The sequence below is a fragment of the Amphiura filiformis genome, chromosome 20 (assembly GCF_039555335.1).
Source record: "Amphiura filiformis chromosome 20, Afil_fr2py, whole genome shotgun sequence".
In the NCBI taxonomy this organism is placed as follows: Eukaryota; Metazoa; Echinodermata; class Ophiuroidea; order Amphilepidida; family Amphiuridae; genus Amphiura; species Amphiura filiformis.
This window is the reverse complement of record NC_092647.1, coordinates 16,557,294-16,570,046: the sequence shown is the minus strand read 5'-3', so window position 1 is coordinate 16,570,046 and position 12,753 is coordinate 16,557,294. Positions and strand designations below refer to the sequence as shown.

The 12,753-nt window shown below is 36.7% G+C and overlaps 1 protein-coding gene across 5 annotated transcripts in view; it reads right to left on the bottom strand.

The window, feature by feature from the left end:
* Positions 1-10,526: 10,526 nt before the first annotated feature.
* Positions 10,527-12,753, bottom strand: part of LOC140141945 (uncharacterized) — a 79,025-nt gene continuing 76,798 nt past the window's right edge. For 3 of the 5 annotated variants that reach the window (XM_072163832.1, XM_072163834.1, XM_072163833.1), the window contains one exon: positions 10,527-11,748. In XM_072163832.1, the coding sequence (XP_072019933.1) occupies positions 11,345-11,748 (404 nt within the window). In that variant the 3' untranslated portion in view covers positions 10,527-11,344. The remainder of the gene's footprint in view (positions 11,749-12,753) is intronic. The other 2 variants (XM_072163836.1, XM_072163835.1) reach the window with 2 other exon arrangements.

The window sequence follows — 12,753 nt, the reverse complement described above, 5'->3', positions numbered from 1 at the left end:
GAGGAAAAGCCGATGATCTATTGACAATTTTGACCTTTCATATTGAAGATATGGATTTTTTCCCCAAAAGACCTAACTATTTTTTGGTGTTTTGGGAAAAAATCCATATCTTCAATACGAAAGGTCAAAATTTTCACTTGATCGTCGGCTTTTCATCCCACCTACATACACTTTATGATTTATAAAGTTTACTTCGAGTACCGTTAAATATCAAAAATATCAATTTTTAATCATTTGCCATAAAATGTGTATTACATTGCAAATTTCAAAAAAATCAAAATTATTTGATATCAGAAGGACATTCTTCGTATTGAGAATGCAATTCGATATGTCTGATGTGCTCTAATGTCTCACAATAAATACTGTCCAAACGTTCATACCCCATCCCTTAATGAGGCTGTTTTGGTTCATAGTGTTTGTACTGTTTCCTATTAAATTATAGATTTTATACATTGGAATTTGGCTAATCCGCTTAAAGTCCACACTCCCCTTTAGGAAGTGGTTAACCAGGGTTGCCAAGCCTACGATTTGGTAACCCAATTGGGCGACTTTTGAAGATTTTCCCTGTGACTTTTGACAATTTCCTGTCCCATAGAAACCAATGGTTAAGAAAAAATTGGGGCAACTTTTCAACATTGGCTCCTGCGACTTCCGATAGTTTCCTGCCTCATAGAAACCAATGTTAAAGAGGAAAATTGGGTGACTTTTCGATTATTTGACCTGCGATTCGGGCTGAAATCTTTTGGCAACCCTGAAAATATCTTTCACAGTGTAAGAGTTTTGGATGGTATAGAGGCCTTGCATGTGACGTATCATCCCGTAAATATGGCGGACTACTCAATTGCATTCAACAAAAGCATGATTGCAATCTACCATGACAGTTCGTCTCACACACATAACCCTGCACTACGATCAAATAGGTTGATGACAACATTTGATTGAATGGACTGCACTCTGCCATAACTACGGTGCAGGACAGCGGCTCAAATCCTTTGTTTGGAGCCAATCGATAATTTCATGCAGGGCCTCTATTAGCACATTGACCAACTCTCTTTGAAACTCACCCTCCCTCTGTGGAAGATTTAAGTTAAATCTTTCTCGGAGGGTGTATGAAATTCAAATGTTGCTGCATAAATATCTTCATTCCATTTCCGTAGTGGAAGATGATAGAAATTATAAGGGTAGTGTGGATTTTAAATGGAATAGCCTATTGGAATTTATTGATTTAAATCAATATAATACTAATAGCATTATTATTAGGCCATCTTGATTTAAATGTTTGTCTCAAAGCCATAAATAACTCACACAAATTAGTAAAATTCGCCCATATTTTGTACATTATTCTAGCTGGATTAGGTCAATTTCATTTTGTTTTCACTGTTTTCTTTTCCCAAATCCACAACAAACATCTCACACCTGATATCTCAGACATAGAAATAGTATTCCGTCGTATATCTCAATACAATTCTTCAGTTTGAACATAGTGAAGCTATACATGTATATTTCCCGGCGAATTTTGGCCTCCTACATTTTGATTTTTTTTAATTCAAGCTAAAAAATAATAATGATAAAATGCATTCCGCATTAGATTGAGTTTCAACTTTGGACGGGCTTTGAGACAAACTATTAGATTAAGATGGCCTTAAAAATGTCACTTTTCTGGAGAATATTATTATACATTTGAAATATTAAAAGTTAATTTTTTTGTGCAATAGAACTCCATAATGAGTCTTTATTTCAGTCACCCATTCAGTGTCGTCTGCTCCATAATGGGCTATTTCCAGAGTTAGGACCTTAATCTTCCACACAGGGAATGTGAATTTCAAATGGGATTACCTAAATGGGTGACTCCATTTGAAATTACAGTCATGTGTTCCATAGGGGTGAGTAACCAATCTTGTGGACAGGGTTTACTTTAACACACAAATCGCACATATTTACCCATTCAAGCACTTTGCGTACCCATCAAATGTAAAGTCCAATGTGTATAAAACCTTAAAAAACATACACATTCATTTATTCAGTGATAAGATATAGAAATACCCGATACTTTCATTTTGTAGTTCTAGACAAAGAAATTGTTCCTTTTATATTATGAGAACGAACCATGCATGGGATTATGGCCATAATAGCTGGAATAGCCTTATAGCTGGATCTTACCTGATTAACCCTAACTGAACACAAGGTTTTTTTGCTATTGGAAGGGAAAGAAAAAAGAAAAAGGAGAGAAGATGAGGAAAGAAGTCACTTGGCACCCCCGGGATTCGAACCTCAGACCCCTCGCATGCCACACAGAAGATCCCCAGCATGAAGCCACACAGGTGACGTTGGCCGGGCCAACGATTCCCTGGGTATATATGACTTAGGCTGATTGCGTCATCAAGTCACGTGCAATGCGTGCACGAACAGTGGTTTTCATAGCGAGTTCAAACGACTCTTCCTATACCTTTGTACAGGAGCCAACTGTTGTTAATCCGTGATGAATCCACACTTACTGTAGCGTATACACCAACGCGAGCGAGACTACGCGTTATGCGAGATGCGTAAAATTCGTCATGCCTGGAACCTTTGTGCGTATGCAAGCTTACAAGTTGAATTCAGTATTTTTCAGGTAGCGGCTAATCATTGCTGTTTTATTGCTGATATCAACAGAGAAATCATCGAAGTTTTTGTAAGGCTGAGTGGCAATGATTAACTGACATTTCTCGGGAAATAATCATGAATTATATGACCTTAAGCTTCTTTTCGTTGTTGAAAGGGATTCAATCATGTTTCACTGTTGTTCATCACGGATTAACAACTCGTGTCCGGCGCGTCTGCGTGATTTACTTCGCTCGGGCAGCTTTAGCTGCCCGCGCGAAGTAAACCACGCAGACAAAGGGGACGCATCGTTGTTAATCGGTGATGAACAACGGTGAAACATGATTGAATCCCTAAATTTAGTGAAATCTGGTTCAGTAAGGGTTAATCACTCAACTTCTAGCTAGTATAATGAAAACTTGAATAATCAGCAATTTCATTCTCACAAATACTCTGCCATATGTGCAATCAAAACCACCTGGCAAAAAAAATGCATTGACTTTGGAAAGTGCATCAGTCATTTACTATTAACATACTAGAACTTATTTCTTGTATGTGCAATTCAACAGCAATAGAGTTACTTCATTTTTATGTTCATTTTTTGTTCTTCAAATCAATTTTAGCCCCCATTCCAAGGACCCCATTGGAAATAAGTTATTATTTATGGGTGATCCTGTTTTAACAACATTTTGTTTTATTAAGGAAAATTTTCATTTAAACAAAACCAAAGAATTTACTCACTATTGACGGTTTCGCCTATCCTGGTCAATGGGCATCATCAGAATGATAATGGATGATCCTTACTTCCGGTTGGATGTATCCCGACTGTAGAGGGTGTATTAACAGAGGATTATACACATGACTGTATGTAGTGGGCCCCCTCGTCTCTGTTCATGACATTGGTTCCTCTCCTCCTGATCCATATTGATTCTTTGACATGTCTTGCATTAATATCACACTCCTTACAGAGAACATTTTGTTTGGAATTGTAATCTTTTTATCCTCATTGTATTTTTGGCCCCCACACATATGTGGGGCTTATGTTATCATCCAGATGGTTGTTTGTTTGATTGTTTATTTGGTTCTTTCGCCGTGAAAATTGTTGGACCTTGCAAATGAGTACCAGTCTCATCCAAGATCTTCAGAGGTGGACATTTTAACTCTAAACATTAACAATAGAACATCATCGTTGGGCAGGAAAACCTCCTATGTGCTTGTGGCCTCTGAACATATTTAAAGCCTTAAGGAATGGGGTATGAACGTTTGGACAGTATTTATTGTGGGACATTAGAGCACATCAGACATATCGAATTGCATTCTGAATACAAAGAATGTCCTGATGATATCAAATAATTTTGATTTTTTGAAATTCGCAATAACACATTTTATGGCAAATGATTAAAAATTGATATTTTTGATATTTAACAGCACTGGAAGTCGACTTTATAAATCCGATGATTTATTCTTAAAAGTGTATGTAGGTGGGATGAAAAGACGACTATCAATTGAAAATGTTGACCTTTCGTATTGAAGATATAGATTTTTTTCCCAAAAAGACCTAATATTTTTTGGTGTTTTGGGAAAAATAATAAAAACACCAAAAAATTAGGTCTTTTTGGGAAAAAAATTCATATCTTCAATGTAAAAGGTCAAAATTTTCAATTGATCGTCGGCTTTTCATCCCAGTTGCATACACTTTAAGAATATATATCATTAGATTTATAAAATTTACTTCGAGGACTGTTATATATCAAAAATGTGAAAAATATCACATTTTAATAATTTGTCATAAAATTTGTAATATATCGTGAATTTCAAAAAATGAAAATTATTTGATATCAGAAAGACATTCTTCGAATTCAGAGTGCAATTCGATATGTCTGATGTGCTACCATGTCCCACAAAAAATACTGTCGAAACGCTCATTCCAGATCCCTTAAAGCCATATTATAACATTTTCATACAAAATAGATTAGCATTTCTTTGCCATAAAATGTTAGTTTTTACTGTCAGATATATCCTTTTATTTTTGAGCCGAACAACTACGGCAAAGCAAAGAAAATTGGAATTTACTACCAGCGCATATGTCGCCAATACGTACCACTCCTTCGGTCATGTTATGGTACAACCCTTTGTTGTGTAGATCACCGTCCCGCACGCCGTGTACGTACTGTGTGTTATGAACATCGTCTATGCGTTCGACTAATAATTCCATCGTAATAATAAAACGCCGGTTCCGTCGTTTTATTCAAAATCTCGGATTTTGACAAAACTACAGCACCTAGAGTCTTGATTTTTGCAGGGTATATTGGTTTAATAAAGTACAATATAATTGTGTCAAAAATGAATTTTAAAAAATCAGTGAGGGCGTCCTCCTCAGCAAATGTTATAATATGGCTTTAACGTACAATCTTTTTAATTTTTAGATTTTTCTTCCAAAATGATAAAATAATTAATATACAATCATTATGAAAGTTCCCAATACATTTGGACGCGAAAAGCTTTGGAAATTTGCAAAGAAACAACATCATTAACTTTACCTCTATCACTCAAAATATCTTGCACTTTTTAGATTAGGACGCCGAGTGCAGCCTCAGAGTCTCCTACGAAGCCAGTTTGGTTACGCTCCCTCCACACATGTGGAGATTTTGATCGTTCCGACATATGTTGGACCTACAGAAAATCATCCCGTTTTACTACAAATAGGGCAAATTTGACAGTTTGCTCATAGATGTATAAGTCGGACAATGTGCAAGTATTACAAATATGCCAAAAAAACAATCGGTTTTGAAAAAAAATACAGGTATATTCTGAAAAAAGATTGTACATGAAGGAAGGGAAAGAAGAAACGAAAAAGGAGAGAAGATGAGGAAAGAAGTCACTTGGCACCCCCGGGATTCGAACCTCGGACCCCTCGCATGCCACGCAGAAGATCCCCAGCATGAAGCCACACAGGTTTGAAAAAAGATCATACATGAAGGCTTTAAAACTGCCAACAGGTTAAATAAGAGATTTTGCTTTAACATGTTCAGGGGCCAATAACACAGGAGGTTTTTCTGCCTAGTGACGACATGCTCTGCCAAGTTTACACTTTACACACCACTTAATAAAGTACATCCAGTGAACACATGCATTAAAATATTGCATACCATATAAGTTTAATGAGTTTGCAAATATTTGTTAAACACAAACTTAATAACCTGATATTATATATTTTGATCCTTGCTGAAAAAATTAGTTAGAGACACATGAATGTGAAAGGCTGAGCAATATTATGAGCCCTATGGAGGGTAAAATTGGGGGAGGTCACGCTCTAAAAGGCTAAGAAAGACAGTAGCGTTTGCAAAGCGTAGCGTTTGCTACGCTTGCATTATAAACTGGGCTTAAAAGGAAACATAATTTTTCACAAGGTCATATCTTAAAATCCTTTCAATAAAAATGAACCAATATTGCACACAGGATTACTTCAATACTCTACTCTAAACACTGGTCAGTGAACAAACAGTTGTCCAACTGACACAATAGCAAAATGCACCGACATGGAACAGCTTCCTGGACCACATTCACCGTCCAATAAGAAATCTGTGAGTAAGTGGAATAGTGTGGAACAAGACTAGTCTTGTTCCTTGAAGAAAGTGTGTGAAAAGCAGAAGCAGCCTCATTCCACACTATTCCACTTTTTGGAAATTATCACCTTGTACGCATTCTCACAGATTTCATTTGCTGGGTGCCAATTATTTGCCTGTGAATGTGGTCCAGAAAGCTGTTCTGTGTCAGTGCACTTTGCTGTGGTGTCAGTTGGACAACTGCTTGGTTACTGACATGTGTTTAGAGTAGAGAATTGAAGTAATCCTGTGTGTAATTCTGGTTAATTTTTATAGACAGGATTTTAAGAAATGACCTTGTGAAAAAATTTCTTTTTGAGCCCAGTTTACATCTAAACCATTTAAAGTTCACAAAGTTTGCATATTGGGATCCTAAAATTTGGTATGTGCAAAGGGGGGGGTTGGCAGGCCAAGAGGGGGCTTATAATTATTGCACAGCCCCTAATCCCTATTTTTTACACAACAATATGGATGATTTTCATAGCATTATGCACAATATATAAAAGTCTTTTATAAATTCTTAGGTTAAAACCTATTTCTTAACACAACATGTATATAATATTCATAATCTCATGAATAAATTGATGCATGTGATTCAATCATTTTTAGTTAATTATAAACATATGGAATTGAAATTGTATTATGACTGCGTCTTGTGACGTAGTACATTTAAGAGGCGTGGTCCGGCTTGTCATGTTCTATTTTCAATCGTAGATTGAGGCCTACATTCCAAAGAAGATTTTCACAGCATTGAAGAATATTTATATGAAATTTTACCTTTTCAGCCAGACCAAACCATGACATAACTTTTATACACACAATTGCTGGTAAAGGATTATGTTCTTTGATGTGCAAACAAGCAATTTCACACTCTTAATGGATTTGTGCATCTATCAGGAGGGTACACCGCTCAGTATGGCATGCTGCTAGTCTGACACGCCAGTAGTATGACACGCTGCTACTAGTGCGCTAGTCCGAATCAATATTTGAACTAGTGCATTGGTTCACAGATTCGGCCTAGCGCATTGGTTCACAGATTCGGACCAGCGCATTGGCTCACAGATTCGGACTAGCGCATTAGTTCACAGATTCAGCGCGTGTTATCATGTTTAAAAATATTAACCCCCTCAACCTTTCCTTTCCTATAGCAACTCATTTGAGCTAAACTGGAAGTCCTCTGGAACTTAGAGGAAGTGATTATACAGATATCAGAACCGGGGATGGTCCCCCTTCTCTTTTCGAATAGCTCTTACACTTCCTGTACACGGGACCACCAGCTTTATGTGACTTTCCGAACCACGAGACGCTGTTCATACCTTCCCCCGTATACATTGTTTTAGCTGTATTTTAGGCGCCACTAGTTCACTTTTATGTGGTTCGCATACTACTGTTTTAATATGTTCCGGATGGCATGGGTGACACCTGATTACTGAGGATGTCCCCTCCTCTTCCACCCCAATCTCCTACCACCCTACTTCTCTTTAGTCATGGTTTTCAGATACCTGACAGACGCATAATGGGCTATTCCATTTAAAATCCACACTACCCCAGTGGAAGATTTTGTAAACATGTTCCACATAGGGAGTATAAATTTTAAATGGAATTAGCACATTAGACAGCTCCATTTGAATGTCATCCACCCTCTGAGAAAGCTTCAACATGAATCTTCCACAGAGAGAGTGTGAGTTTCAAATGGAGCTGCCTAATGTGCTAATTCTATTTGAAATTCATACTCCCTCTGTGGAACACTATTTCCAAAATCTCCCACAGGGTAGTGTGGATTTCAAATGGAATAGCCAAATTGGAATAATTTTATAACGTTGGGTTCATGCTATTTTCTTAACCAAAGTTTAAAGGGATATTCTGGTGAGAAATACCGATTTCATTGCATAAAATAATAGAGGCGCACTGACTAGCTAGGTCTGAAAAAACACTGCGCTAGTCCAAATTAAAAAATCCGCTGCATTAGTGCTAATCCGGAAAACAGTGTTTTTCAGATTCAGACTAGAGCAGTGTTTTTCAAATTTGGACTAGCGCAGTGTTTTTCAAATTTGGACTAGCGCAATGGTTTTCAGATTCAGACTAGCGCAATGGTTTTCAGTTTCGGACTAACAGTGTTTTTTAGATTCGGACTAGCGCAATGGTTTCCAGATTCGGACTAGTGCAGTGTTTTTCAGATTCGGACTACTATCATGGCAATTTCTGACACAAAGATATAGGGATGATGACGCTGTGTCGAAGCTTCCATTTTCACATTATCATACCCATAATTTTTCAATCCTTTTAGGTCTGTTCTTTTCTAAACTATATTGCACTTATATTTGCCACTTTTTTTGTAAATGCCAAATCTTCCATGATATACTCTCTTTCATATTCTATGATTTGGTTCACTTCAATTTCGGTAGTGACGTTAATATTTTTTTGTGGTTGCGCTGCAAGCGTGTCGATAAACTACACGTGTGCCTACGTTCAGAGTGTTTAAATTTCTGTGCACGATTCGATACTGCGGTGAGCGAAGTATGTCACTACCGAATTTGAGGTGAACCAAATTATAATCATAATCTAGAGGTATAATTAGTTTGGTCCCATGCATGACAATCCCCACTGCTTCTTAATTGATGATTTAACATGCATACAGACAACATGGAAGTTCTCCCATCCACACTACTTCTTAATTTCTTAATTAAGTTAAATCATATACCGTATTTCCTCGTTTAGTCGCCCCCTTCAATTAAACTCCCCCACCACTTTTTTCAACCAAGATGTTTCAAAAATGCTGATATTTCCATGCTATCTTGTGTAGTAAGTTTACCAAGGTGCACACATGGTTGCTAATGGAGTCGGTAATTGGCGAAAATCTAATTGTAAACCCACAAGTCATCGTTTTTAAGTTCATAGTTCGTCATTTCAGCATGAGTTTTAAGCGTACCTAACAGGGCTCGATTTAGTGGGGTTTTGCATGTTATTCAGCCCATTTTGAGGAAAAAATACCTCCCCCCTTTTGGAAAATGCAACGCCCCCGGGGACGCCTATTCGAAGAAATACGGTAGATACAAGTAAATATACGAACACTATAATAAAAATAAATATAGCATTCAAACTATAATTGAAAGCAATTAATCTTGTGGAAAATAACACGATAAAAATTAATATGTCAAATAATGGTCTATTCGTTTAAAATCCACACTCCCCTGTGGAAGATTTTGGAAATATCTTTCATGAAGGGAGTACGAATTTCGAATGGAATTAGCACATTAACCAACTATATTTGAATCTCTGTCTGTGGAAGATTCAGGTAGAATCTTTCTCAAAGGGTGTGTGAAATTCAAATGGAGCTGCTTAATGTGCTCATTCCATTCTAAATACATGCTCTTCCTGTGGACGATGTTTCCAAAAAGTTCTATGCGTTTTTCTGTTGATGAAGAGCAAGACTATGTCAGGCTTGAATAAATTAAGGTGGTATTACACCCCTTGATAAATTTGTGACTATTTTTGCATTTTTCTCAAAAAATAATAACACACTGGTAACTAGTCCAGTTACTACACTGGAATCTCAATGACTCAAGACAAGTGGTACTTTATTCATGATAAGAAAAGAGGTACTGCTAGAATGTACCTCATGTCTTAACATACATAATGAACCACTTGTCTTGAATCACTGAAATTTCAGTAAAGTAATTTGATTCCTTGCCCCTATAATATAAATAACTTTTGTAACCAGAATGCAAAATTAGTCACAAACTCACAAAATTTATCAGGTGTAGTACCACCTTAAAGTCATGCAGGTGGTGGCCGCATTGCATTCTCTAAATTCAGTAAATTTTCATCGTCAACCGTGTAATTGAATGAGATTATTTTGACATTTTAAAACGCTTGAAATATCACAAACAAATAGGCCTATGTTGATAAATAATATAAATACAAGCTAAAACCGTTGGGGTTCGATAATGAACCCCACACAACTAACCGAGTGTATTAGAAAATGCCATACGGCCGGGCGGTTTCACAAGTTGCCAGCTCGATCATGTCATCCGCCGCCTGAAGTCATGTTTCAATTGCTCATTGTTATCATCATTGGATAATTAGACAGAATTCCTGTATATATATATTTATCTTTCTTTACATATGTGTACAGTCAGTACATCCATATCAAAAGGATGCACTTGTCGGCTGCTACATGTTGTCTCTTTTTACATAACAGCTAATACCAAACTCATCTCAAGTGGAAGTCACTTCAAATCTTCCCCCAAGTCACATGGTTTAGGAATACAGACATTCCTAAACCATGTTACTACAGATGATTTGAAGTGACCTTCACTGAGAGGAACTATCATGTAAAAAGAGACACGCCTTATAGCAGCGGACAAGTGCATCATTTTGACATGGATGTACTCTTATTATATAGTAGGTCACATAATGGCAATAGTGCATGTTTTAATCGGTCAAACATCGCTAAAACAGAGCTGCCTCTGACAGTCTAAATTTGCCTTCTAACATACATCAGCTGCAACATACAGGTTGTCTTGTAACTTAGGGAACAACCCAAAAGTTTGATGAAGTCCTATAAACGAAAGTCCTTTCATTAGAAGGCTAACCCCCTCCCCTCAAACGTAAGTGTCAAATACAGAAAATTCCAACCCGTATTCATAGGATATAGGGTCGTCGCTATGGTGGATGGGGTTGTGGAGGGGAGTGACAATGCTAGGATATTGATCACATTTATGGAAGACACAAATATTCAATTTTATTTTCAAATATTTTACTTCATACTTTTTTGCACAAAAAAAATTAGGACTTGCTGGATTTTCAAATAAAAAAGTGTGGTACAGCTGCTTTAAAAAATGAATTTACAAGTTGCAGGTAGGAAATAACACTCTTTATTGATTTGAAATCATTTTTGAAGCAAAACTGTAAAATGTCAATATCATACTTCAGAAAATACTAACATTTTCAAATTATATATTAAATCCTTAAAAAAGATCAACTTTGACCGATGTTTTAATTACTGTTTTTTACAAATGCAATCAGACTTTAATACCCCCTCCCTCCCTCCCTTATAGGACTTCATCAAACTTTTGGGTTGTTCCCTTACACACCTGTAAGTGATACATATCAGTGTGCCCTCATATTTTGTAAATTGCACTCTTGCTAAAAATCTTTCAATTCATTTCATTTGTCGGAGTTCTATCACCTGTATTTTCTCTCCTCCTTGCATTGATAAACAATGGCCTTGGTGTCCTATTAACAGGGGTAACATTTCCATTAGAATATGCAAATATATCGTCCTCCATGAATCCCCCTCCTTCTACCCCTTCATGGTGCAAGTCTTCATGATCACTGCAGCCAGAATCAGAAGACTCCATCTCTGCTTCTAACCCCCTTTCATCACTTGTTGTTGACTGGGGAGGCGACGGAAAGTCAAGTTCACCATGACGGTGCTTATTTCTTTCTCGAGGAAGCTGAGGAAACAAGAGGTCATCAAGGTCATCGATGGAAGAGAGTTCTGAGCCTTCGCAAGTCTCATCAAATTCATCATCACTTAGTGTGTTTGTCCCTAGCCACCCTGCAAGGAAGAAAGTTAGAAAATAAAGATTAAGAGTTGTGTTACAGATTAGTGGTTAAGGTTGGTCTTAACCCTGGAATTATGGAAACTTTCGGGCCTCATAACTGCTAAATAATTTTAAATAATCTAGCGGTGTGTCGGACTAAACAATTTGTTGGTCTAAAGTATATAAAAGTATACATATTTAGAATGGCAAAGGGTTGATAGATTCATCTGTGAGGTCAATTCTGGCCCAAAATCCCAAAGAATGTTTTTTTTTTCTATCAACTTGTAAAAACTAGGAAAAAATACCTAGGAGCGGTTTTTTTTTTTGTTTTTACCAACTTGAGAAATTTGCACCAAAAATGGTCAAAAAGTGCTTAATTTTCAAAGAAATCATAAAAAGCCTGTTTTTCGCCCAAATTTCAAATATTTTTGGTGAAGTTGGTCAAAATTTAAAAAAAAAAGGTCTCCTAGATAAATTTATCTAGTTTTTAAAAATTAATTTAAAAAAATTTTAGCGGAAGAATTTTTTTGTTACGTTTAACAAAAAAGAAGTGAGCCATTCCCCCCAATATTTTCCTTTCCCCCCACTTTTGAGGCAAACCCTCAAAATTACGTAAATTCCATATTTTTTGCGGCAAGTTTGCGCAAAATTTGTTGATTTTGCCCCTCCTGAAATTCACTTCCTCCAATGCCCCCCTGAAAAAATTCCTAGTGCTGCAACTGAACAAGGTTACACCTGACACAAGCTGTAAACCATGTCTTGAGCAGAGTTCTTGAGAGTCCTTTTGGCTTGTTGAATCATCAATGGAAACATTATCATCCCCAGCCCGCAGTACATACCATTACCAGCACTAATTTGATGTCTTACCTTAATTTCCATACATACATGTTAATATAATGTAATATTGTTTAATATTAGTAGTTGATATAGTATGGTGAATATATAAATTGCATGCTTTGAGTGAGTGAGTGCAGTCTGGAAATGGATATGCAATGGTTAGATTAGTATTCAAAGGTTTG